Here is a 26887-nt window from a genome sequence, read left to right as displayed (position 1 = left end):
CACAAAAGGAAACTGAGGCCCAGGGAGGGAAGGAGACTGGCCTAGGCCCCACAGTTCGTCTGGGGCCAACACAGACCTGGCCCAAGTCCCGTAGAAATTTGCCTGGGCAGACGCCCCTGAGTGGGCTGTACTGGGTTTCATTTCTTCCCTCAGAACCTCCAATATCACCCCCTATCGAAGAGGCATGTATGAAAAGACTCAGGCCTCTGTACAGTGTGCTGGATACTTTTTCCCAATTCGAACCGCCCCCTAAATGGTGATTCCCCTGAGGGTTTTAGACACCCTGTGTTATTCCCAGAGTCACACTGCTCAGGGGAGATGCCATGGGGCGGTTTGGGAATGAACAAATGAATGACCCCGAAGTTGGTTGGACACACCTGAGTTCACATGGGGTTTTTATGGCAGGACTTTGGGCCTGTTGCTGAGCCTCTTTGGTCAGCTTCGTCATCTGTGAAATGGGCACTTAAATGTGCTTCACCAGATTATAGAGAAGAAAACAGAACCAGTGCATTTCAGAGCAGATTTCAAAGCTGGTGCTGGGCCCCGCCAGGTTCCAAGTCCCGCCAGGTTCTAAGCCCAAGACTCCGTTCCCGAATTCTCCTCCTGCAGCTCATTTGGCTCACTGAGCCCTCAGCTCAATCCTTGTGGAGACAGTCGTGTCCTGCTACCTGACTTGGCCAGCAGCTCCCTTCCTTCCGAGGCAAAGAGCCAGACTAGCTTTTTCTGTCAAATGCCCACAACTTGGCTTTCCGACCTCCACACCGTTTTTCCCACTATTCCCTCTCCCCAGAATGTCCTGAAGTGAAGTATCCGGGTCAGAGAAGACGTATGTTTGGCGTGTCTGAGATACTCCCCAGGCTGCACTCATCAATGCGCAGTCCCAATGCAGGAACACAAGAAGATGGGGTTCCCCCCACTTTGCAGAGCTGTGTATTATCAAGGGCTCAAATGTTGGGCAGCGTCATTGTTGCTTTAATTTGTATTTCTTTCATTACTAGTGGAGACATAGTAATATATACACATTCTCAGGGGAAAAGGACACAACTGCAAAGCTTTAAATAAAAAAGTTTCCTAAGAAAGAAAAATGTCCAAAAATGATGATGTTCTTTAAGGCTGGAGAAGGGGAGTTGGGGCAGCTGTCATGAGACAGGGAAGCCCACGCCTTGGAATGAGAAGCCGGGTTCTGCCTCCGTGCACCACTTTGCCTGCCTGGCCTCAGTTTCCTCCTCTATAAAGTGGGCACTGCAGTGCTTACCCCGTAGGGTATTGGGAGGACAAAAGGGATGGTGAAAGGGAAACTCATTCATCTGGGAAACTATCTACTGAGAGTCTACCAGGCAGGGTACAGCGGAGTGAAATCTAACAGGGGCCCTGTCCTCATGGGCCTTCTGGACCAGGTTTTCCTGGGGTGCCTCCTTCCCCGGAGCAGAGGTGTGGACAGCAGTGGCCGCTGACACTACAGCCTGCCCATCCTTGTTGGGTCGGTAGGACTGCTGTTATTGTTTTTGAAAAAAATCTGCTATCACACTGATAAACTCAGTTGTCAAAAGGGATGTTATTTCTGGGTGAAAGGAGATTCTGCAGCACTGGGGCTCCTTCCTGCCTGCACCCACGTGGGTCTGGTCCCTCCCGCTAGACCTGACTTGAACGATAACCTGAGGCCTTGAGGCTGCTCCTGGAGGGGGACAGTGGTGGCCATCATGGCAGGATATTCAAGGCCTGTTGCCCTGGGCCTCCACAATGCTTCAGGAGCAGATATCACGTCCTCTCTGACCCGGATTCCTGGAATTGTCTGATGGAGTGGAGGCCTGTTCTCCATCCCTCTGACAGGTTGCTTGAGATTAGGTTATTTCGGTCACACGGGCCATTTGGTTTTTTGGCCCAAACGCGTGTCTATTAAATTGTTGTGGCACTGAGCTGAGTGGCCTGGCTGGTTAAGCCTCCGTAATCTGCTCTGAAATGCGCTGGTTCTGTTTTCAATTGTGATACTATCCTTGTCACCAGCAAAGCTGGCCTCTCGGGTTCCACCACGGACTCAGCCTGCCAACTGCCCCTGGCAGCTGTAAATCTGGGTCTTAATTAAAATCCTCGCTCTTGGCTGTTTCTAGTCTGATCCATTCTGCTTCGTTTTGCTTAATTTTATTTTGCAGTACTGAGTTTAATTTTAATTTACGTGCCCCAAAATGCACAGATCTTAAGCATTGTGCTCAAGGCATATGTTCATGTGTACAAACCCCCTATGACTACCATCCATATCACCCTAGAAAAGTTCCCCCACGCTCTTTCCCCGCCAATAACTACCCCCACCTCAAGAGGTAGCCACTAGTCTCACCACTGTCACCATAGATTAGTTTTGCCTGTTCTTGAAATTCATATAAATGGAATCACACAGTATGTTCTCTTCTGGTGTCTGGCTTCTTTCACTCAACATAATGTCTATAATTTAAAAAGTTACTGTTTTATGACCAGAAACATAATACATGTTCATTGCAAATATTGCAAATAATGTAAAGAGAAAGGAACGACCACTTAATAATATCCATACCTGTTAACCACTCTTGACCCTCTAGTGTGTTCCTTACAGACCTTTCAAGGCAAATGAAAAATGTTTTTCAACTTAAATCAACTCATACAGTACTTGTTCTTCTACAACCGTTTTTCTCATTTAACACAGCGTGGGTACAGATGTGTTTTTGTGTCACGTGTACATCTTCCTCAGACTTTTACTGACTGCGTAGTGTGGCATTGTTTATTGCCTGCTGATGACAGTTAGGTTGTTTCTCACATTCGATTTTCTCTTGTTTATCCATCCCTCTTGGTCCTTAGACAATATGCTTCAGAAGAGCAGAAAACTTGATCATCCACTGCTGTCTCCCCAGCACTCGGGGCACATGAGTGGGTGAATGGACAAATTGCAATGGACACTCTTGTATATACCTCTGTGCAAATTTAATTATATTTGCAAAAAAATTCCTAACACCTGGATTGTTGGCCAAAAAGGAAAGCACATTCTTAAGTGTTTTGTTCAAAATTGCCAAACTGCCTACCAGACTCATTTGTTCATGTGTTCATTCTATAATACCAATTTTTATTGAACACCTACTCAGTGCCAGAGACTGTCCCAGGTGCTGGGGATACAGTGGTGAAAAGACCGTCTGTGTTCTCCCGGAGCCCATGTGCACGCCTACATATCAGGAAGGTCCCAGGCAACTTCCCTACTGCCTGCCCTTACAGTTCAAAAGTTCAACAGCTTTTAAACTGTTCCCGTTGGGGAAAAAGGAACATCTCATCAATGTTTTCAGTTACTTTTCTGTAATTACTCCTGAAGGTGAATATCACTTTATTCATCTTCTTCAGCACATCTTTTTAATGCCTACTACGGTATATATCAGATATTGTTCTAGGCTTTAAGCGGTACAGCAGTGAAAAATGGGGAAAAAGAGAGACAAAGATCCCTGCCCTTGTGGAGCTTATATGCCAGGTGGGGAGACAGACAATCACCAAAATTAAGAAATAAACTATGGGGGGGTATATAAGAGGTAATAAATGCAGGAGAAGGTAATGAAGAACTCCAGGGAGCATGTGTTACAGTGTTAAGTGGGATTGTTAGGGAAGGCCTTCCGAAAAGGTGACATTTGAGCCAAGACTTAAGGAGATGAGAAGATAAACTTGCAGATATCTGCTGGAAGAGCAACCAGGCAGAGAGAACAGGAGGTGCAAAGGCCCTGAGGCAGCCATGAAACTGGATTCGAGGAATAGCAAGGAGGCCAGTGTGGCTGGAATGGAATGAGCAATGTGGAGAGTTACAGAAAATGAGGCCAAAAGGTAAAGTTAGGCTGGATTAGGTAGGGCCTTCAGGACTTTGGCTTCTACTCTGTGTAAGACAGAGTGCCCTGGGAGGATATGAGCAATGGAGGAACAGAATCAGTTTTATTTTAACCCCATTGACTCGGGCTGCAGTGTTGAGTCTGGACTGTAGAGGGGTAGGAATGGAAGCTGCTAGACCGGTGAGAAGACTTGTAATAACCCAGGTGAGAGATGACCGGGAAGTGGTCAGATTCTGGATCTATTTCACAGAAAATGCCGACAGGATCTGCTGGAGAATCAACATGGGGTGTATTAGTTTTCTGTCACTGCATAACAAATGACAGCAAAATCTAATGAGTTCAAAACAACCATAAACACTACCTCTCACAGTTGAAGTGAGTCAGGCATGGAGGAATAGCTTAGCGGGGCCGTTTTGGCTCAGGACCTCCATGAGTCTGCAGTCCGGGCACTGGTAGGGCTGGAATCCTCTGAAGGCTTTATCAGGGCCGGAGGACCCATTTCCTGGAGCACCCTGACATGGAGCCGGCTGTTCTCCCCATGTGGGTTTCCCCAGAAGCCTGCTTGAGTGTCCTCGGGACATGGCACTAGCTCCCCTCAGAGTGAGTGATCCCAGAGGGTAAGAGCCAGGCCAGAGCCATCCGTTTCAGCATCCGGTTTGGGAAAGGCCATTGTGTCCCTTCGGCCACGTTATATTCATGAGAAACAAGTCCCCAAACCTGGGGCCCCCTCGGCCGCATGGGTCACACCGCCCTGCTCCGACCTGTGTAGTCAGTCGGTCTACACCTGACCCGCAGCAATTCCAGGCAGGGCTGGCCTGATCAGGTCTCTGAACCAAGCTCCCCCACCCCGGACCACCACGCTGGTCCAAGGGGGAACAACCCCGGTAGGTGACTTGTAAATGTCTCCACCTCCCCCCACAGCTCCACAGGCAAGAGCAGTGGCACCTCCCCGCCTGCTGCTCCATAAAGAAATGGAAGCTGTGAGCCGACAGGGAGCTATTTTAAAATGTCATTCAAGGGGGAGACCTGTCTGGGTGTTGGAGAAAAGAAGGAGGCAAGCCCCTTCACATATTTGTTTGCTCTCAGGTATTGAGGGAACACCTACTAAGTGAGCAGTAAACAGGCCAAGTCTGGCTTAGTCTCAGCGGGGAGCAGGCAGTCAGACAATAGACAAGTAAACAGGTCAGAGAAAGATACAGAAGTGAGGGAAGAAGTAGCCCCCAACTCCTGCATGACCTCGGACAGGAATGACGATTGTCAGGCACTGCCTGCCATCCTCACAACAACCGTTTGGGTTGGGTGTTGCCCTCCCCATTTCCCAGAAAGTGAGGGAAACTGAGGCTCCAATGTGTTAGGCCGTGCTGGAGCTCACATAGCTGGGAAGGGAAGCCCTTACCCCTCATCCCCCAGCATCCATGCCCCTCTACCCTGCAGCTCAGCTGGCCTCTCCAGACCTCAGTCTCCTTGCCTGTACAATGGGAATGTAATAAGGCTTCCCAACAGTTCTGCTCACAGAGGGCCCCGCTAACTGTGGAGTCATATGGGCCAGATGTGCAGACCACAAAGTAGACAGCTGCAGGGAGAGAGGGCAGCCTGGGCACTTCTGCCAGTTGCACGGAGGTTGGGATTCTCCGTTCAGGAGCTCTGGGCACTCTCAGAGACTCTGGGCATCATTTCCCCTCCAGTCTGCAGCACAGGGCTTCCAGATTCCAATTCCTGAAGATCTAGTCCCTTTCCTGCTCAAAGCCCTTCCATGGCTCCCCACTACCCACAGGACAGTAGGGCCAAACCCACCTTTCTATACCTGTTCTCCAAGGTGCTCTCAAGTACCTCCTCTTCCAGGAAGCCTTTCCAGATATGTTTGCGGCCTCTATAGGAGCTGGCTCTTAGTTTTCCCTCTCCTGAGGCGCTTTCTATCTGAGACCCACTATGTCCTCGTGTCCCAATTTTGTCTCACTGGGGGCTAGGCACTTGCCATTGTCTTTGGCTCAGCTCTAGCCTGGGACAACACCAAACACAGTTTTCTTCCTCTTCTTTAAAAATAGGAAGTGATGTTTTCCTGATTACCAAGTTAATACATGTCTATATGGAAAATCTGGAAAATACTGAAAAACACAAGGCAGAAACCTAACCCACCTATCATCCTTATGCTCAGAGATGACCACTATTCCTATTTTGCAGCGCTACATGCCCTTCCAGACTTTTAGATGTGGATGTGTTAAAAAATGGGGGATGGTACTGGACACACTGATTTGCAAGGTGTGTTAATGCATCTCTAAGATACAGTTTCTTTTGTAAAAATAAACTCTTCACCAGTTCCTACAGGCTCCTTCAATAACAGCCTCTGGTTTTATTGACCACCTACTGTGTGCCAGGCACCACGCTGGGGAATTCATAGACTTTCATCCTGACAGCAGCCCTGGGAAGTGGGGAATTTCACAGGGGATGGGACTGAGGCAGACAGGATTCAAATCTCAGAGCTGAGTGACTCCTGGCGTTCTGGCTCTCACCCACCAGGCTGCAGGTTCCCTTCCCGGAAATGGCTTATACCCCAACCACAATTTCGCTTCACTTTAGGGGGTTCACAGACTTCCTGAAGCCAGCTACAGACCCCCAAGTGAGATGGGCCAGAGAGATCTGGGTAGGAGCCCCAGGCCTTCAATCTCTTGTTTGGGTGGCCTTGGACCCGCTAGGATCGCTCTCCGAGGCTCAGTTTTCCTTATCTGTGCAATGGGGAGACCTACCCTTCAGGGGGCCAGCAGGGGCATGGAATCACCCAGGCAACACCAGGCTCTTGATGACCTTCATCCTGCGAAGGTACCCCTACGAGGCGTCCACCGGGGGTTGCAGGTGAAATGGCCATTAGGCTGCTCTAGCTCCCGGTAGGGAGCTCAGGCCCAACTGTGGAGAGAACTGCAAAGCCCTTTGATGGGTCCCTCCTGATATTACAAAGCCTCTCTCAAAGCTGGAGGATTTTCCAGATAAGGTGTCCCAAAGCTGGGGACAAAAGTCTGGGATGGCAAGTGGAAAAACAGGGTCATTGAAAACCTGCGCTGGCGCCTGGCTTCCCCAGGTGGGCCCTGGATGCTGAGGCCAGCACTTGGCAAACACGCTCTTGGCCAGCCACTGCTGCTCCCCCATCCCCCAACCCCTCCCTGGACTTGGGTAGGGACTGTTCTCCACTCTGGAAGTCCTGCGTCCTCACCTCTCCCAAGTCTTTGTACTAAGGTCACATCCTCAAGAGGCTCCCCTTGACCACCTGTCTGAAAGCTTCCCTGCCCCCACTCTCCACTCATCACCTGGCTTTACTCTCCCTCAAGTGCGGGCTGTGTGCCAAGCTGCCCAGAGTCCCATCTCTACTGTCTCTCCCACTAGGATGTGGGCTTCTTACTAGAATGTGTTATCTCTAGATCCCCATCATCTATCACGCTACCTGACATTTTGTAGGTACCAATCAACATCTGTTATATGAACGATCAAAAAAAAGTCGTATTAAGGTCAAAACTGAACCCTAAATTGGTGCCAGAGGGCCTACTGGGCAGCACGTCCCTAAATCACAGAAAACTGGTCATGGCCTCAACAGGAGAAGTTTGGCTGGCAGGATGGAGGCCCCCAGGGGAGAAAGGGGCTGCCCCACTGGGTCATGGTCTTCTCTTAGAGAGCAGGGTCCACACCCAGCCTGATAGCCCTGGGACACAACAGCAAATCCCAATGGAGTATGGAAAACTGAGGCCCAGGATGAAGGGTGGAAAGGGCACTGCAGGAGGTGTAGGGAGACCCGGGCTTCAATCATCCTCTGCTTCCCACAGGCTAGGTGCCAAGTGGCCTCCTTTTACAGGGCCTCAGTTTCCTCATCTGTAAAATGGAGCCACAAGTTCTCTCTTACCTGTGCACAGACCCTTTGTGGGTGCTCTGTAATCTGTAACACGAGATGGCCAGCCCCATGGGGCAGTTGTAAGGATTAGAGGAGACAGAAAGTGCTTAGCCCTGAGATTAAGGGAGACCTGAACAAGTGGTAGGGCTGCCAGCAGTATTCTTACTGCTATTATCATGCACAATCTAACCCAGGGTCTGTTTTGGATGATAAGAAGCCAGGGTCTTTACAGGCCCAATTCTTATTCAAAAGGTGTTTTCCTCCTCCCGTCCATTTGATCAGCATATTATCTTGGGACCTTGCAAGGCAAATATTCTTACCCACCCCTGCCTTGAGCCTTTCCATCCCCCACCTATCCCCAAACTATTCCCCTTCCTCCATCTGTTTTGCTGTTTACTGACCACCTGCTGTGTGCCTGGCACTGTGACTTCAGCCTGAGACCCCTCTGGAGGCATTTTCACACACATCAGGTCTTTTTGTCTCATGAGACCCTGTGTCACTGCTTTCCCTCCAAGTCTGTTTTTTCATTTGCAGAACGCATTTGGAGAGCAGCCTCTATTTTGCAGAGGTCTCCCTTCTGCCTGTAAGGCACCCTACGGCTATTAGCCGGGGTCAAGACATCCATGCTTTGTAGGGCTCAAGATGATGTGATTTGGGAGGCCTCAAAGAAAGGATTAGAACATCAGAAGAGGCCAGAGGTGCCCCAAATGGAGGGAGGGGCCTTAAAACTTAAAATATTCTGCAGAGTTTACTAATCATTTTAGGATTATTTCCTGCAGAGCCCCCCTACAGCCCAGCTGGGGAATGGGGGTTGGGGGTGTTTTGTGTGTGTGTGTGTGTGTGTGTGTGTGTGTGTGTGTGTGTGTATGTGTGGGAGGTCAGTGCTGTCAACCCATTTCACAGGTGAGAACACTAAGGGAAAAATAGGTAACACTGTCTCCACTCCAGAGGTGGAAAGAAGGGGTGAGGGGGGCTCCACCAGGTAGCAAATCGGCAGAACTAGGAGGAGGGGAGTCCCTCTTGACCCTGCTGCTCCCCTGCCCTCAGAGGCTGCAGGACTGAGGTAAACAAGCCTTGTTGTTGTGTTCCTGGGACAATGGTCACTTTGTAATTCCAGCCTGCCTCCCTCCACCTCCAACACAGACTCTACCCCACCCCTCCCTAACCAGCCCCAGGGCTAGGTCCCACCCCACCTGGAAACTTTCTGATTTCACCTCTTTCTCTGGGAGCTTTGGGGGCCTCACTGCCCACCTCACCCCCGCGTTTCCCTTGAGCCCAGGAGCCCCCAAGCAGGGCATTCAGCCCCTTTACTGGAGGCAGGGAAATGGGGGTGTGATGAGTTGGTGCAGCTGGAAGGATGCAGTGGGGAGGAGTGGGGCGGGAATCCCCCAGGTTTGGGTAGGGTGCTGCTGATGCTGTTTCTAACAAAGCTTGAGTCTCAGTTTTCACATTTGTGAAATAGAATTAGAACAGACTTAAAAATACCTAACTCCCAGGGAAGGGGCACCGGGAAGGGTGAATGGGAGTTATTATTTAATGGGTATAGGGTTTCTTTTACAAGATGGAAAGTTCTGGAGATGATGGTGATGGTTGTAAACATTACGAATGTGTTTAATGCCACTGAACAGTACAAAGATGGTAAATTTTATGTGTGTTTTTATCACAATAAAAAAGTAGAAAAAACGAAACCAAACCTAACTCCTGAGGCTGGCAGCACAGAGTACGAATCCTGGAGCGCTTGAATGCACGCTCCTGTTTATTAAGTAATTTTCTCCTCTTTGAGCCTCCGTTTCCCCATCGGTAAAACGGGCGTGAAAAAAGCACCAAGCCCTAGGACTGCTTTGAAGAGGAAAGGAGGTAGGTAGGCCACGTAAAGATCCCGGGTTATATACCCAAATTGGGCCCGTGGATTCAACCACCTGTATACCTCGGAGCCCACTGTGTGCAGCCCGGGCTGGGAAAGCAGTGCACAGGGCAAAACAACCTTTGCAAGTAGTGGGAGGCAGAGAGAAGTAAACAAGTAAACAGATCACACTTGTAGCAGTTGTGTTGCTACTCGTTCCTACCTGGGTCTCGGATTCAGCGCCGGGACTGGAGAGGCGGCCCCGGGGGCGGGCAGGGGCGGGGCTGGCGGTTTATACGGTGGCGCGCGGACTGCCAGCTGCACACAGGACGCCTCCCGGCTGGAGTTCTCCCGGCACCGCCGCCTACAGCATCGCTGCCCGCGACGCGAGGTGAGTGCAAGGCCTGCCTCCCCCGCGGGGACCTTAACCCTGCTGCCGCCCGCCCCCTCCGCCCAGCCCGCGCCCGGCAGGTAAGCGCCCAGGGTGCTGTCCTGGGTGCAGAGCAGCTGAAAGGTTGGGGACCCGTGACCAGGTTTTTCTGTCCAGGGCAGCTGTCGGGTGTGTCACTCGCGGACGACGTCTCAAAACCCTGTTTCCGAAACGTCCCCTCTCTGGCGCGGGCCTCAGTCTCAGCATCAGCGCGATGGGCGGGCGGCCTCTCCGCGCCCCGCCCGGAGGCCGGATGCCCGGTGGCCCTGCTCCTTCCTCCTGCGCGGCCTCTTGGGGCCGGGCTCCCCTGTCCTCCGGGCCGTGCACCGGGCCAGAGCGGGGACTGTCAGCCTCGGGCTGCGGCGACCCAGCCCGGGTGTCCACTAAAAAAGAGAAGATGGCGTCGGGCGCTGTCCCCGCCGGGACCCGAGTCGCCGCGTACCTGCGAAGGGCTGGAGACAGGCTTGACTACGGGGCGCGGGGGAAGTCGGAGCAGGAACTCGCGCGACCCGCGCGCGGCCGCCGCCCCACCTGCCCGCGACCTGCACAGGTGCGCCTTTCACAGGTGCGCCTGCGGGCGGCCGCGCGCGGAGAGGCCGGCGCTCGGCTCGTGGGGGGCCGCCGGGCGCGTCCACCCGGTGACCGGCAGGGCCTGCCCCTCTCGGCCCAAGTAAGGCCCTGGGGAGCTCGGGGCTCGGACGTGTGTGACGCGCTTAGGCCTCCTGGCTGCAAATCACTTTGTAAACCGTTAATTGTTACTGTAATTTTTGCTACAATGTGCCACCCCGGGCGGTGGGACGTTGTTTTTGCTGCTGCTGCTGCTGTAACATTTTTCTTTGGAGCACCTGCTGCGGCTGGGCCCATGAAAGGGTTTTCCTGGTCAGCTTCGCTCCACCTTCCCAGAAAGGGAGGCGCTCAGTCTTATCCTTCCCCCATTAGGAAGGGGATAGACGATGGAGCTCTATGCTGGAGGGACTCCCAGGATGGAACCTCATGTTACGGATGGAGAAACTGTGACTTAAGTTCCAGGAGGCAATTTAAATGCTGTCTAGCTTGTAAAGCCCAGAGCTGTGTTCTGGAAACGATGCCAAAATCCTCCTCCATTCAGCCACTTTTCACCTGTGTTGTCTTACACGGGTTACTCCACTTCTGAGCCTCAGTTTGCTCATTCTGTAAAATGGGTCCATGAGGTTTTCTAGCAGGTGTACAGAACACCCACCCAAGTATTGGCTGTTTTTGGCTGGAGTTAACACTTTAAACTTATTTCTACTTATTTTGGGCATGCCGTAGGAACAAGTCCTTAGGAGTGGCACGTTTTTGTACTTTATTGGTGCTGTTTTTGCACATATGCCCTAACTGGTCTGTCTGAGGCAGTGGCTGGGCCTGGGTCCCAGTGTTGGCATCTGATTATTGTGTGGTGCTCTTCACCACTGTCTTGTCTCTTCTCCACTCTTCTCCTCCCTTTTCACTCCAGGATTTGGGGATTTCCCCATTTTTGAACCTCAAGCTCACAGGGTTGTCACTGATTGATTTAGCTGTGGCTTTTCCAGCCTTGCCAACATTAGGTTGTACAAGTTTATTTTTGCTTGTTTTGGGTTTTAAACGTCTGAAATGTTTGGGGAGACTGGCTTCCAAGCTCTGGACTTTCAGCCAGTGCCTCAGAATGTCCTCCTGGGCAAAGAGAACACACTTAATCAACCTTGTAAGTTGGCCGCCAGTTGATTTTTTTTTTTTTTTTTTTTGTGGAAACTATCTTAGCAGGGATATTTATTCTCCAAGCACCAGGGATCCTGTGACACTTTCCATGGGATGGTGTGAGGCCTAAAACAAATGGAGTGATACACTCAGCATGGTCTCTGTGGATGTCACACTAATCATCCTTCTTTGGTATCTCAGCTCAATTGCTGCCTCCTCTGAGAAGTCTTCCCTGACTGTCTCATCTGCAGGTGCAGCTCTCCCTCTCCTCCCACCAGTTCCTTTGTCCTAGGACCTTATTGTATTATCTGGAGGACACCAAAACAGTGTGAAATGGCCCGTTTGGGCTCACTTGGTGTGAGTTACGTCCAGGAGAACAGGAGCCTCAAATGTCATAGCCAAGAGTCGGGGCACACTGGGGAGAGAAGCGGGATAGAAGGTTGTAAGCATGTTAATTATTGTCAGTTTCAGGTGGTTAGTAGGTGTAAAAGCTGGGTTTGCTGAGCTGCAAAGAAACCAGAGAGCACTGTTAGCGCATTTTTTCACTTCTGATTGTCTCTCTCTAATAAACGGAAGGGTTTTGGGGAAAGGTTCCATTCAGCAGTGTCTTAAAGCTGACCTCAAAGGCATTTTCAATCCTCTCCCTGGAAAGCATCCTGTTTGTAGTGAAGCTATTAAGTTTGTAGACAATTAATGGCTTCTTGCTTCCCCTGCCTCGGACATAGTGGCTCCCATAAGAGTCCGCTGTTTTTCTCTCTGCCCAGAACAATTCCAAGAGGTTTCAAGGAAGTTCCCGGCACACTCGGGTTTTGTTGTTGGCGGCCACCAGGAAGCCTGCAGCGGTCCAAAGTGGACATGTGCAGCCACCCCCGCGTCCCTTTGTCCTACTGTGGTTGGTTGGGGCCCGGCCCTGGGAGAAATACTGAACCTAAACAGATAAGGCTCGTTGGCCCCCAGGCAGGAGCGAGGCCAGGCCTGGTGTCCGTGGCACTGGGCGGGCTTAGGGAGGGCAGCTGCTTTTCCTAGTGTCAATATTAGGATGTGACAACACAAAACATCCACCGGGCCTTGCTGGGCACTGCATGGTAAACCTGTTTTTCTGGAGGTGGGAGAAGATACCCCGTCACTGAGACTGAGAGGAAATGCAAGCTCTAGAGTGAAGAGAAGGCCGCCTGGCTGTTTGGGGAGGGTCACTGTGATTTGGAGATTTAAGATTGAGTGTTCTTGACTGAAATTTCCCCCCAAGAAATGACCTGTGTGTGCCTGTGACTTGGAGCTCAGCCTCTCGATAGAAAAGGCTCTATCAAGGCAAGGCCAAAAGAGATCAGACTTCCCACGTACAGGTGTACAGACCGTGATGTGGCAGGGACACCCCAGGTCCGACTCGGGGTGCTCGGCACCAGGTGCCCCTCTTTGGGTCTCCCGGCTCACTGGATGATAGCTTCCCATTAGGGAGCTGTGTGCCATGCATGCAGCGGCTGCCCCTTCCCACAGCTACCTTGCCCACTGGGCTCTCACGCCTGTCCTGTTACAAAAGGGGAGGCTGTGTCCAGTCCAGGGTCCCCCAACCAGGACTTGGCTGTCACCGTGAGCCCTGCTCCCTCATTCTGGTTTACAGTGTACTGTCTGGCTCCCCTCGAGCTGTCCCTGTTCACTGGGTCCCTGCACTGAGCTGGGGCAGACAGACAGGTAAACATTTAATGAGACCATAATGGGCTAAGTGCCCAATCCAGGTCTGTTTACCCAAGGTGCTGGGACAACGCAGATAAGCAATTAATTCTGTCCTGGGGAGGTGGGGAGGAGCTGCATTCTGGGCCCGGTGCCTGGAGGAGGGAGCAGGTCCCCCAGGCCAGCCTGCAGAGGCAGAGGGCGTGTGTAAAGGTGGGGGTGAGGGTTCAAAAGTGCTGGTGGGGGCAGTTTGGCCCCATGGGACAGACAGCCTTGTCCCAGGGAGGAAATGAGAGCCGCCCCCCCCATCCCCAGGCTGCTGAGTGTGTGTGTGTGTGTGTGTGTGTAGCCGGTGAGTGATGGAAAGCCCTCAGAAGGCACTGAGGGGAGCCCCCAAACTGGAAGAAAGGAGAACCCTGAGGGTTGTGTCTGCCTCACTGAGCCCCTCAGCGTCTGGGCCCATCCAGGCATAGTCCTTCACTTACTTAAATACTTCTTGAGAAGTTATTTTAAGTACATGCTTTTTAAACTTTTAAACCGGTGGTGTCTTGGCACCCTGACTTTCTAATGGTGACAAAAAAGCACAGGGGTCCCCTTTCTGGAGTCCAGGATGTGGTTGCCTGGACCACTTTATGACTTGCAGGACGGGGCCCCCAGGGTTTTTTTTTGCCTTGTTCCCCCCGTTTTCTGTTCATCTCATTGAACTGTGTGTTATAACAATACCACAGACTAGGTGGCTCATAAGCATTGAAAATTATTTCTCACAGTTCTGGGTGCTGGAAGTCCAAGGTCAGGGTGCCGCAGACTTCCTGTATGCTCGTGCTGGCATGGAGACTCACATGGAGGTCAGGCCGGGAGCTCTCCTGGACTCTAATCCTATTGGGGGAGCCTCCCAAAGACCCCGCCTCCTACGGCCATCCCCTGTGGTCATCAGGTTTGCAACATGGGAATTTTGGGGGGACATAGACGTTCGGAGCACAGCAGACTGATTTAAAATTACCTTCAAAATCAGTCGTTCAGAGAATTATTAACCTGTTACACTTCCTCTACAGTTCGGAGTATTTCTATATTCAAGAAGGAAAAGGCATAAGCTCCCCAACATATGTTTTACAAATGAGGAATTAGGGGCCCAGGGGGGCTGAGGAACTTGTGTAAAGTCTCACAGCCACGCTGGACTAGAACCCAGGCGTCCCCCAAGCCGAGCGCCCCTTGGCACCGCCAGTTTCCCCCAGGCAGGGCTGTTGACACGGCCCCTCTCCACCAGACCAGGGGCCAAGCTGGCCTGTGACGAGGCAGAAGCTGATGTGGACTCTTTGGGCCACCCACCCCTCTGTGACATACCTGACACAAGCTAAACGGACACAGCTTTGTCACGCTGGGCAGGTGTAAAGGCAGGACAAGCTCAGGCACACCTGTTTCTTTCCACCTTCCTAAGGGCTTACGACGAAATCTGAAACGCGCACAGGTACAATTGGAAATAGGAAAGGATTCATTGGGTCTTGTCTCTGTACCACTCTGAGGGTTTCAGGGTTAGAACTCAAATCCTCTCCCCAGCCCCGAGGGTTGGCTCCTGTTATTATCCCTGTGCAGTTGAGGCAATGGCGAAGAGAGAGATGGTCACGTGCCCAGCGTCATACAGTACAAGGTCCACAAATGTGTTGCTGGAGTTTGGGATGAGGGAGGATCCATTTCATTATAGAAGTAATTACGTACTCATTGGAGATAGAACTCCTCAAGTGTGTCCCTCCACCCCCGTGAATTCCATTGGCCCGTCCAGAGATAAGAACCACTGTGGATGTAAACATTTCCTTCCGGATCTTTCATGCGTTTCCATTCACGTATTATGTACACAACCAGTGAAACATACACATTTGCATAAATGGCGTCACAATTGGTTCCTCGTCTTGTTTGTGTCACTCTGCAGTTAACCTTGACTTCTTTCCATCTTCCTACACAGAGACCCACCTCTTTCCATTTTTGCAGTGGCCACCAGGTGTGGATTTGGGGAGGAAAAGGGCATAGGTTTTGCTCCTGGGGGCGAGCATTCCCTGGTGCTGAGGGCAACCCTTGCACCTGGAACCAAATCGGACCCGAGCAGCTCCCGCCGAACTTGGACCTAAACTGTGGTTATGAAGAAAGTGTGTCTTGCTGTTGGAGGGCCTCATTTAACGAAGCTCATCCCTCGGGTGTGTGACCAGCCCTTCACTGCTAAAGCTCCGTTTCCTCATCTGTAAATAGGGAATAACGTCCCTCCCTCCCATAGGGTTAAAACTGGAAAATGCCTGATGCTGGACGTGCACGTGCACGTTTTACCTTCGTTTTCATTCAGCCTCACCCATCATGTGCTGGGAGGACAGGATGCTGAGAGGAATAATGCTGGTGTTTTTCTGAGAGCATTGACCCACACTGCGGGGTCAGTGAGTATTTCTGGAGTCCGGATGTGGGTAGTATGATTGTACGTGGGTAGTATGATTGTACGGCTCAGAGGCTCTGAAATCCCGTTCTCAATTCTCTCAGGCCTCCCTCTGTGAGGTGGGGCAGAGTCCCGTCCTTCTGAGGGAGGTTGGACTAGATGCAAATAAAAACAATGTGGGGTCACCAGAAGCATAGCGTGCAGCCCAGGCCCACAGACGGCAGCCCTTGCGTGAGGCCACAGAAACTGAGACTGGACTTCTTGCCCCGGCCCTCTCACCCAGTGGGTGGCTGTGCCTGCACCTGGGTTCAAGGTGGATGAGGCCTGCACCTGCGCTGCCATTCAAGGAGGAGGGCTGTACTGCAGGAGGGGTAGCAGGACTGCGTGGCCATGGCTCCAGGGGTCCATTCCAAGCCGGCAAGTTCCAAATTAGTGAGCAATGCCCACCCCCCCACCAGGTGAATTTCCGACTTTTCTTTTTGCTTAAAATACCTCCCTCCCTGTCTTTCTTCTCTTGTTATTTCTCCGTCACTTAAGGGAAGTGAACCCTGCCCACCTCAATCAAACAAGCTGTCTTGTGCGTCTGCAAATTCATAGTGGAGGCCGGGGTCTGGACTTCCCCTGCCAGGTGGGGAGGCAGTGGGAGGAGGTGGGTGCTTGGTTCCTGAAATAGACCTTTGGGACAAACATTTCCGTTTCAGACCAAGGCAAGGTATTAACTCAAAACAGTGACGTTTGCTTTAGTTTTCAGTAGGTGTCCAACATGGTAGTAAAATTCAAGAGCACAAAAGCATATGTAGTAAAAATGAAGTCTCCCGCCCACCTCGGTCCCAGAGCCACTCCCTCCCCTCTTTCTCCTTCAGGAGATCCGTGCAGATAGAAGTGTTTGTTTATGTCTTTGTTTTTACACACTGGCAGCAGCACAGTTTACACAGTTATAAGCTTGCCTGCCTGCTGTGTTCATATAGTCGTCCCTTGGGGATCTTGGCACGGTACCTACCGATTCACTGCCCATCTTTTTCTGGGCTGCTGGGTATGGGCTGGGTTTACTTAGGATCCTTTTCTAGAAATCAAAGTGTATATGCATTTGTGACTTTCGTAGACGGTGATTGTCAAGTTGGCCTCCAGACAAGCGGGAACTAGCTGGGAACTAGCTGGTCCCCCGTGGGGGTGAGGGGACCCTGGCTGCTGCCCTCCCTAGGGGTTTGTTTTTTCCTAACCAGCTTCCGAGCCCCTGCTAGGCAGCAGCAAAGGGGCAACAGTTGTAGTTTTTTTAATCCTCTTAGCAGCCTAGAGGTTGAGCTATTTCCGTGCAGGAATCCCTCTAGGCTCAGGCTCATGGGGCTGGTCCTGGTCGCACAGCAGTGGCGGAGCTGGGACTGCAACCTAGGTCTGTCCTGATGAGGTCAGGCCTTGTCTGCCCGAGTGAGCACCTGATGCTTTGAGCACTGGGTGCTCTGTCACAGAGCGTCACCCCGCTCATGGATGGGGGCAGGGCTGGGGACTGAGATGAGTGTGGGTGGGGAGCCCCGTGGAAAAAGATTAGGGACTGGCGTGTGCCAGCTGGGTCTACCCAGCAACAATTGGCCTGGCATCTAGGACTCCAATGACCAGGTGGCATTGATGGGTCCCCAAAGGTATCATCACCTGTTCCTGCTTTGCTGACACATGGCAGGGCTGGGCTTGGGGAGACTGATGGTCCACCCTCCAAGGAGGGGCCAGCTATGTGGGGGGAGGGGCACAGGCTCTGGTCCCTACCTGTGACCCATCTGGTCCCTTCCACCCTCTACACCTTGGTTTGCCCTTTTGTGAAGTAGAAATTGTCAAGAGTCCTGCCTGGGTCTGAGGGTCCTGCACCAGGAGGTTGAGCCCCCTCCCCCTTTCCTGCAGCCTTGGCATGGCTGTCTTTTGTGGAACACCTACTATGTGCTACACGGGACAGATCTCTACTCACTCAGCTTTGCTGCAATCCTGGGAGAAAGATGGCATTTCCCATATTTGGAAACTGAGGCTTGGCCAGGAGCTGGTAGTCTAAGGGCAGAGCTGTTTTTCACCAAAAGCAGACTGGCCAGCCCGGAGCCTGTCACCCCTCTGTCTTTTAAGTCCTGCAGGTATCCTCTTGGCCGTGGGGGCAGGTATCTTCTACACAGAGGTTAGATTTGCATCTCTTCTGTGGGCAAAGTAGGGTTCCTGGCTGGTTTTTCCACTGAGCATATAGGAGGGTTAAGTGTGGGGGCTGCAACCTGGGTGGGGACCCATGGGTAGGTGCCTTCCTTTCACCAGAGAAGCGCTTTAAGCCGCTCGTTTGCAAATCTGCTGGGAAAAAATAGATGCTTTAAAAGCAGGCCGGGCTCCTGGAGCTGCAGCTGCCGCGGCCTCAGTGTTTGGCTTTGTTTAGTCATTTGACCAACAACGTTGCTCTGCTCTGTGCTGCGTGCAGGGAACCAGAGAGGAAGGATAAAGGCAGCTCCTGTCTTGTTCCCTGCTTCCTCTGCGGCAGGCGCACATTCTGTCCGTTTGCCCTGTGAAGTAGGTGCCAGTAGTGTTGGTGAGGACCCTGGAGGAGCAGAACACCCCGCAGCCTGGCTCCAGAGCCGCGCTTTAAACCATCACAGGTCCAGAAACCGCGACGGCTGGTGTGCTTGTGTGCTTGGCGGTGGAGATAGAAGGGAGCAGACCTGTCTGCAGGAGCCTCTGAGGTCCCCAACCTGACTCCATTCTCCGGGAAGGGGCTGCTAGAGCCGTTCTTTCGGGACTGTTAGGAATGAGCCAGCCAAAGCAGACTGAGGGTGGCTACCAGCAGGCATTGCCGGTGCAAAGGCTTGGAGGCTTGACCTGTTGGGGCCCAAGATGACGGTGGCAGGGCTGAGGCTGGCGAGGCATCCAGGGGGAGAAGAGGGCAGAAGAGGACGCTGAGAGCAGTGTGGCATAACTCTCGAGGGGACTGGGAGCCGAGTGGAGCGGTGACAGGGTCAGATCGGAGGCTGCCGCGATTGGAGAGAGCCCAGCTGCAGACTAGAGACAAGCAAGGTAGCTGGAGCAGGGCCAGGCAGGAGGTGACCAGCACTGGGCCACCGCCAGGGGACTGGGGCAGCTGGAGGAACCGGAACTGAGAGGCTGCCGCCGGGACCCTGCCCCCAATTCCCAGCCACACTCGAGTTCTCCCTCTCTGACCTAGAGCCCTAGGGCCAGCCCAGGCATGCTTGGCCGGTGAGCATTGATGAGAATCCACACACACGGCTTAAATCAGGGCCTGACTATATAGATCAGGGCCTGATCTATATAAGATGCTTAAACAGAACGTGCTGGTGCGTGCCTGGAAAAGGAACCCCATTAGTATGGGGCCATTATCCCCATGTAACAGATGAGGAAACAGTGCCCTGACCGGGATCTCATCACACACGAGTGGTTGCCAGGACGTAACTCAAGGTTCTCCTGCCCCCTCAGAGTGTAAGTGCTTGAAACCCAGCTCAGTGTGATTCTGGAGCAGGGAGGGGAGTCTGGTGTCTGTTCCAGGCCAGCTCAGTTTGAGAGGTCCAGCAGGCTCTGGGGACCCACAGAAAGGTGTGGACTGGGGCCCAGCCCCAAAACAGTTCAGTCCGTTGGGTTCACCCCACCATTCATTCACCCCCTGGAGCCGGTCAGGCACCTGCCCCTGTAGGACTTGTGTCCCTTGTCCCATTTGATGCTGAAGGACTCTGGGAATGTCTGCTGGGGGGCCGATGGATGATAGGATAGTGGGTCAAGGTGAGGCTCAGAGGCCACATGCCCAGTGAAGCCCCTTTGTCTGCAGGGGCAGCAGGGGTTGTCCCAGGAGCCTCCTGTGGAGTGTGGGGGGTGGGGTAGAGGGAAAGAAAGGGGGATCCGGGAGGCAGATGTAAATGAGCCCGGGGCTGCTTTCCCTGGGAAATGATCATTTGCATTGCCTCTGAGTCTCGGCCTGCAGGGCCTGCTTCTGCGCGAGGTCACTCTTCCTTACCTTGCCGACCACCTAACAGGCTCGTGCAACTGCAAGCACCCTGCTTACGATCCGCAGTGTTAAAACACGTCTTCCACGAAAGTTGTCTCCATTTAGCTGTGTCTTTTATATCCTTTAATGGGGGGTTTAAATTTTTTCTCCATACAGATTTTAAGTATCCTTTATTAGATTTCTAACCCAAACCCTTACATTTCTGTAAATATGTATTTTTCTACTGTATTTTCTGGTTGTCTTGTAGGAGTGCAGTTGATTTCTTTTTATGTTGATCTTAGATCTGGTTACCTTGAAACTCTTGGTAGTTCCAGTAAGTAGTTCTCTACCTAAATCTTTGTATTTGCCAAAAAGCTTCCCTTTTCCATCTTTTATTAAAATGATCAGATTTTCTTCTGCCGATTTGAATGTTAAAATCTTTGATTCTTTTAGAGGTTTCCTGTAACTTGCTAAGACTGATTTACAATTTTTTCAATTTAAGTCGTAAGTCAATTTAAGTCACCTTGCCTTTTGTATTAGTGCCCCCTCCCCGCATCACACATCTGCCTTTTTCTGTTTAAATAGACAAAATTGCCAGAATGGGTCAAAATGGGTTGCATGGATGCCCCCCGGACCCCTGGGGACCAGGTTTGCCTCTTTCAGCCGCCCCCCGTTAAAAGTCATTTCTGGCTACAGAGGCAGCTTCAAACCATACTGGTTTTGTTATTGACTTTTTTCTAAAGCATCATCAAACAACTCTCCCTTGTAGATGGATGCAGGTGCGTCTCGTAGTTTTTCACTGCCACCAAGCATTCTCTGCAACTAATGTGTAAAGAATATGTACCCACAATGATTCCTGTGCTGGGTGTCTAAGTCGCTGATGGCATTTTAGGGCTCTTGGAAATGTCACTGTGACCTTCCCTGTACCTGTGTGCTGGCTTGATGGTTTGGGGGAGTCCCTGGGTCTCAGGCCTACATACTTTTAACACTTTGTCTGCAGGTGCCCTCAGCAGGTGGTAGCACCCCTCCCCTCTTTGGGTGCTGGGGGCCACCCTTCCCCCACCCTCCAGGTCTGACCTGACAGCTCCTTTCAGCGGGAGGGGAAAGGTGCTGTCCTGACAGGTGTGGGTGGCATATGTCATGCCGCGGGCTCTTTGTGGCCTTCGTGGCTGTGTTTACCCGTCTGATTTCTCCAGCCCCAGCTCCGGCTTCTGTTGAGCTGCCTTTCCTGTTCGGCTTTCATCTGGAACAGATGTAAAACTCTGTTTCCCTCTTAGGAAACTCAAACAGCGTCTCTTTGAGAAAGACTCTGGGCATTTGTTCTGTCCAGAACAATGCTGTCCTTATGTTTCCTTCTCAAAGGCCAGATTGCCCCAGACCCCAGACTTGTCTGCACCCTGGATGACGTCACGACACGTCCATCTCTTTGCATGCGTGTTGGGTGCTTTGTTGAGACTAACCTGTCTAGACTCGTCCGAGACACCTGTGGGATCCCCAGCTTCCCTGTATGTTCCCGTGAGCCCCAGCCCTGCCTTCGCAGTCCCAGCTGTCACCCTTAAATGCATCTGCTTGTGTAGCCTCGGTGTTCCCGCATGTCCTGCCTGCACGACAGGGATGGACACTGGCCCACCCCAGCCTGGGCAGCAGCGAGACTTGGGGCGCCCTTCTTGGTTCAGTGCAAGCAAATGTGAGGAGCTCAACATTTTAAAAAACCTAGGACATTAATGTAAGAAAATTGTGGGTTGAAGTACAAGGTTTATAATGGTTAGCACCTACTCCAGTGCCGGAAGAAAATTCCTTTATTTCATCCTCCAGCAGCCAAGTGAGGGGCTCCTCATACCTCACAGATGAGAAAACGGTGGCGTCACACAGCTAAGTGGCAGAGCTGGGATTTGAACTGAGGCCCTTTGGGTCCAGAGCCATGTTCTTCATCAGTCTATTCTGGACATTGGGCTGTCTGGTACAGTGGGGGGTCAGTGATGGTGAACCAGGTCACAGAATCCTACCCAGCCATCATAAGTGACAATGGAGACATTTGTCAGTGTGGGAATTCACAGTTGTAATAGTTAGGCAGACCGCTGGCTGCCAGGACCAGGAAAGTCAATGAATTATGATTTAAACAAACTGGGTTTTATTTTTCTCACACGTTAGGCAGTCAGTGAGTAGCTTGTATTTTGTCTGTGGTCCCAACGACGCTATCAGAGAGCCAACTCTCTACCCCTCTGCCCTGTTCTTAGCATGTTGTTGTACTTACACCTCAGTGTTCTAGAATGGCTGTGCAGCTCCAGCCTTCACTCCTGTGTTGAAGGCAGCAAGTGGGGAGAAGAGTTGACCAGGCTGTGTCTGTTCCCTTTCAACGCCCACCTCAGACTTCTGAGATGTCATGCCCAAGGCATGCTGGGAGAGTGAGGAACAGGAGAGACATGATTGGCTTAGATGAACAAGGCTTCAGGGCCATCCTTGTGCATCAGCTTCAGATCGCTGACGTTTAGAGATGTATGGTGGAGAACAGAGAGGCTCCCTGGCTTGCCCCGAGGCACACAGCCAGCGTGGGGCCGGATTCATGCCTGGGGGAGCTGGGTAGGGGGAGGCTGATGATGGTTTTCCCACACAAAGAGGGGGCCGGGGAAGAGGTTAGGTGACTGAGGGAAAGCCCAGGCTGCATAGTTTTGTTCATTGGTCAGTCTGTGTATGTCTTTCTCCCCCAGAGAAGAAATGTCTCAAGCAGGATCCCTCTCCAGGACCCTCATTTTGTGCACCTTCCTGCAGGAGCATGAGCTGCCAGCTGTGGACCAGACTCCTCCCGGCGTGACCAATCTCCTCCAGTACTACGATCCCAATCCCTACCCCTACCCCCAGGGGTAGGTCCCAGTAGCCCTCTGGGCCCCATCCACCCCTATTCCTGGTCAGGTATCTTTGGGGGCGCGGTTACAAGAGCAGGCCTTCTGGGCTCCTGGGCAGGGCTCCAGAGTGGAATTTCCCCAGGTGTGGTCGTGGAGGCAAGTACCCTGGGCAGGGAAGCTGCTCTGATACCAGCTCACCAGGGCCCCACAGAGCATCCAGCATGTCCACAGTCCCAGGATGGACCTTGGGCAGCAGCCAGCAAAATGGCTCAAGCTTGTGGCCTTAGGACAGGGTGCCTCCTGGCCCCAGGGCCCAAGATCCCCCGATCAAGCCTTCTAAGTAGCCTGAGGCCACTTCAGACGCAGCTCCTGGCCCTGGCTGTTAGGGCAGCGAAGAGGAGACCTTCCCAGGATCAGCTCCAGGGCTCTAGGTTTTCCCCTTTTGCTTTCGGCCTCAGGACTCTTTTAGTCATTAGGTCCTAGACTTGGGGATCAGCGCTGGTCGGGATTTTAGGGCTGCAGGGACCCAAAAATCTGCCTCTTCCCTCCACCCTGCTCCGTTTGTAGATGACAACAGGGAATGTTCAGCCCGGGGCAGCTTTCCTGAGGTCCCACAGGGTATCAGCATACACGTGGGACCTCAACCTGCCTCCTTGATTGCCAGCCAGCCCTCCCCAGCCCTGGCTGGCCCTCCATTGCCCCTGGAGTATGGAGAGCATGACCCCGGGAGGCTGGGCAGGTGACCGGGGCTGTGTGGGAATTCCCAGGCAGCTGCCTAGTCACCGGGATGGAATGTGTGGGCAAACCCCCGAGAGCAGGACTGAAACCTCCCAGAAACCCAAAGGGGAGGGGAGAGTGTCACACTCTGACGTTGGGTGGGAGTGTGCCCCTCATTTCCATCTAGGACCTGGTTCAGTGAGAGTGGGCGGGGCTCAGATGGGCCAGTGTGCCCCTCCTTTCTGAAAAGGGTGATGCCACGGAGGTGGTTTCAGGACTGGGGACCAGGAAGCAGGTCCCAGAGCCCCACTCATGAGGAGGAGAAGTTCAGACCCTGTGGGAAGCCAACCTCAGTGATCTGAGGGGTCTCAGAGCCCCCAGCTACCTAACCCCACTACCCCAAATTACCTTCCTGCTCTCTCACCCCAGCTGAGTGCTCATATCAGACCCAGAAGCCCCCTGTACTCCCACAGAGGGGCAGGCACAGGCTCTACCTGGGACCCACACTTCTGGGAGTCCACTTGTGGATGGGACCTCGGGCTGTTTGCAACAAAGTGGGAGCCAGAAGAGGGCGTGTAAAGTTCCCTCGCTCTGCCTTGAACCCGTGGCCCAGTTGGCGGTGTGGGTCTGGGTGTGAGGGTCACCAGCATAACCCAGCCCTAATTTCCCGCACCCTCCCCACAGTGACGTCCCCCATGAGATGGCTATGCGGCTGGCCTTCATCGGGGACGAGATGGAAGTGAGATGGACGCTGCCCCGCATTGCCGAGCTGCCCTGGATGGCCATGCACAGGTGACCAGCCCCTGCCCAGCCCAGGGCTGGTCTCCAGGAGGCCCCCAGGAGTCACCAGCTCCTGGAGCTGGCCTGCTGCCACCTCCTCCTTCCTGCCTTGGCAGCAGACAGAGCTGAACCTAAGCCCCTGGTCAAGCCAAAGGGTCTTGACTTAAAGTGACAGGACGTGCTCAGTGTGCTCAGACGGAACTGTCCGTGTCCTCGGCAGAGCCTTCTGCACCAGGCATCTCGCCTGATGATACTCAGCGTCCAGGATTTGCCGGGTCCAATCCAGGTCTCACAGAATTGCTTAAGGTGGGGACATAGAAACCTTACTCTTCAAGAGCAGGACTAAAGTTGACGTGGTCTCTTGGTCCCCAGGGAGACAGCCTTTTGGGGCGCCTGGGAAAGCTCCACTGGAGGGAGGACCTGCGCCCCTGGACCCGCTCTTCGGACCTGTGGACAGTGAGCGTTTTCTGTGTGGCCAGCTCTAGAACGCAAGGCCAAACCCCAGTGTGCTGGCAGGCAGGTGGGGAAAAACAGGAAATCAGATGAATTTAGGACCAGAAACGGCCCATGGAGAGAGGCCCCTCCTGGTACAGCAACCAGGGAAGGGGGAGAGGAGAAGAGGAGACAGGGAGATAGATAGGCTGTCATCTCCCCATGGCTGTCACCTAAAGTAAAGGCCATCCTACCCCCTATTCCCTACAGTAACGGCCTGCTCCCTCCCATTTATCTTACAGCTTGGCAACCATCTACAACCAGGCGGGCCTGAGGGGCGTTCTGAGAAGTTTTATGGATGGTCTCACTAACCTCAGGGGGAACAGAAGGTTCTGGAGCGTCAGGACCCTCAGGGACAGGGTAAGCCTTGACGACAGCCCGGTGCTCTGGAGCAGCTGCTCTGGAGGACATCCCCTCTCTGGTCGCGCCAGTCCCCACCCCTCCCTATTGTTTCGCCCACCGGGTCCCAGAGGTCTTGGGATTTGGGATGCCCGGTTTCTTGACTGGGTGCATGAGTCTTCCAGGCCCTTGTGTGCTTCGCGCCTGTGCTCAGGCTTTGCCCTTCGTCTGGCAGACATGTCTGTTGGCTCACGCATCTGCCCAGGGCAGCTGCCTCTTCTCCCGAGCAGCTTTCCTGACCACTTGTCGTCATCCCACCAGCACAGCGGACTGTCCTTGCACCCCTTCCTCCCGTCATCCCGGTTCCCAGCAGACCAGCAGCCCCTGGTGGGCTGGCCTCCCCTCCTCTGCTGTGTCCTCAGGGCCACCACGTTCCCCTGCTACGCCTCCTGCCCCCGTCTCTGTGGTCCTCTTGTCCTAGACCTCCGGTTCTGAATAAGGTGCTCCTGTGTCCCCACGGGACCCGACTCCCTCTTCACCTCAGTCTCACGCACAGAGCGGGCTCGGCGGCGAGTGGTAGAATGAGCAAGCCCTGTGCAGGCCGGCGGGCCTCACTTCTCCCCACCTTCATCCTACAGGGGTCCCCGAATGGGGGGCGCAAGCTGTCTGTGCTGCTGCTGGCGCTGCTCCTGGACTGGGGCCTCCACTTCCTCCAGTGACGCTGCTGGCAGTGTGGGGTGGGGCCGGCCCCCTCCCCCTGGACCACCACCCTGGAGGTGGCCTTGTTGGTTTTGTTGTCTTTTTAACTGTTTTCTTATGATTCCTTTTTTATATTTAAACTTGTGAGTGCTGGGACGCTCATGAGGTTTCATACTTGTTTTTTCTTGTTTTTGTAAGACAAATGAATTCATTGTACCTCTGGGGTCTCTGGTGAACTGCTCTCCGGGCCCCAGCCCACTCTGCGTGGCCTTCCTCCAATGGGTTGGTCCAGTAGCGGGCAGCGGGGGGAGTGCTGGTCACACCCCCGGGTTTGTGATGGCCACGGCAAAGAGAAAATCTGCTGGAGTAGATTTCTGAGGGGTGAGAAGAGCTCAATAAAATGTTGGTTTCCAGCGGTCTCTGGTCCTTCCTGGAGGTTTGCAGTGTGGGCTCCAGCTTGCCCCTTGGAGAGGAGGAGGGGACGGGCATGCTCTAGCCACCTGTACACGTCATGGCCTCCCGTCTCGTCCCTTCACTGAAGTGCTGCCATGCAGTTTGGCCCACGGGGTAGGTCTGTGCCCTCCCTTCCTGTCATCCTTGGTGCCTGAAATCCACATGAGGGGTTATTTCCTCTAGGCTGTCAGGGTTTCTTCTAATGCCTGCTGTCCCCACGTTGGCTCGTCCAGCACTCTGATGGTGTAGTGCAGCCTATGGGGCTACTCACATGGCTGTGGGGGAGAAGGGGGCGGGCCTGGGGCCCCAGGCCCCAGGGTGAGTTTCCAAGGCGCTCAGCCCCTAGTTCACACCAGCTTCTATCTGAGTCAGCAGCGATACAAGAAATCACTCTTCAACCCCCAAAGGATCGATCAGAGGCCTGTCCCTCCCAGGAAGGGGCAGGGGTGACGTGGTGACCCAGTCACCTCAGGATTCCTAAGGAAGTTCCACATAATGCCCCCCCAACCCCATTGTCTCCCACAGTGGCGCTACGTCGGGTCCCGGGCACTGGTGCAGGGTAGACCCACGGACCTGTGGGTAGAGCTCTCGGCTGCTGCGGGGCGGTGAAACACCTCCCAGAGGAGCTGACGGCTGTGTGGGCAGGCCCCATCCTGTCTGTCCATTTCAGGGCTTTTCGAACAAGACCTCCGGTCTGGTCAGGATTTCTGGAGATGAGGCAAGACCTGAGTCTTAGAAGGTGCCCGGGTTTCAAATAGACCAAGAGTCTCCACTGACATGGGACCAAAGATGGCATCTTACTTTCCCTAAGGGAGCAGGAACCAGCCAAGATCCTGTCAAGGGACGGGATGTAGCACCCACCAGG

General features: G+C 53.2%; 1 protein-coding gene across 2 annotated transcripts; it reads left to right on the top strand.

Annotated features, from left to right (window-relative positions):
• The first annotated feature begins 9890 nt into the window (after nt 1-9890).
• BIK (BCL2 interacting killer) lies at nt 9891-25981 on the top strand. Of its 2 annotated transcripts, XM_081058202.1 has the most exons (5): nt 9891-9935; nt 22408-22560; nt 23944-24051; nt 24774-24891; nt 25509-25981. In XM_081058202.1, exons 2-5 carry the CDS (start codon nt 22415-22417, stop codon nt 25587-25589), a joined length of 453 nt encoding a protein of 150 aa, XP_080914328.1. In that variant the 5' UTR covers nt 9891-9935; nt 22408-22414; the 3' UTR covers nt 25590-25981. The 2 variants fall into 2 exon arrangements, with proteins under 2 accessions (XP_080914328.1, XP_080914327.1); XM_081058201.1 differs by lacking the exon at nt 9891-9935 and having other exon boundaries at nt 22278-22560.
• The last annotated feature ends 906 nt before the right edge of the window (nt 25982-26887 follow it).

The sequence above is a fragment of the Rhinolophus hipposideros genome (genome assembly GCF_964194185.1).
Source record: "Rhinolophus hipposideros genome assembly, chromosome: 9".
Lineage (NCBI taxonomy): Eukaryota > Metazoa > Chordata > Mammalia > Chiroptera > Rhinolophidae > Rhinolophus > Rhinolophus hipposideros.
This window is presented reverse-complemented; position numbering and strand designations above follow the sequence as displayed.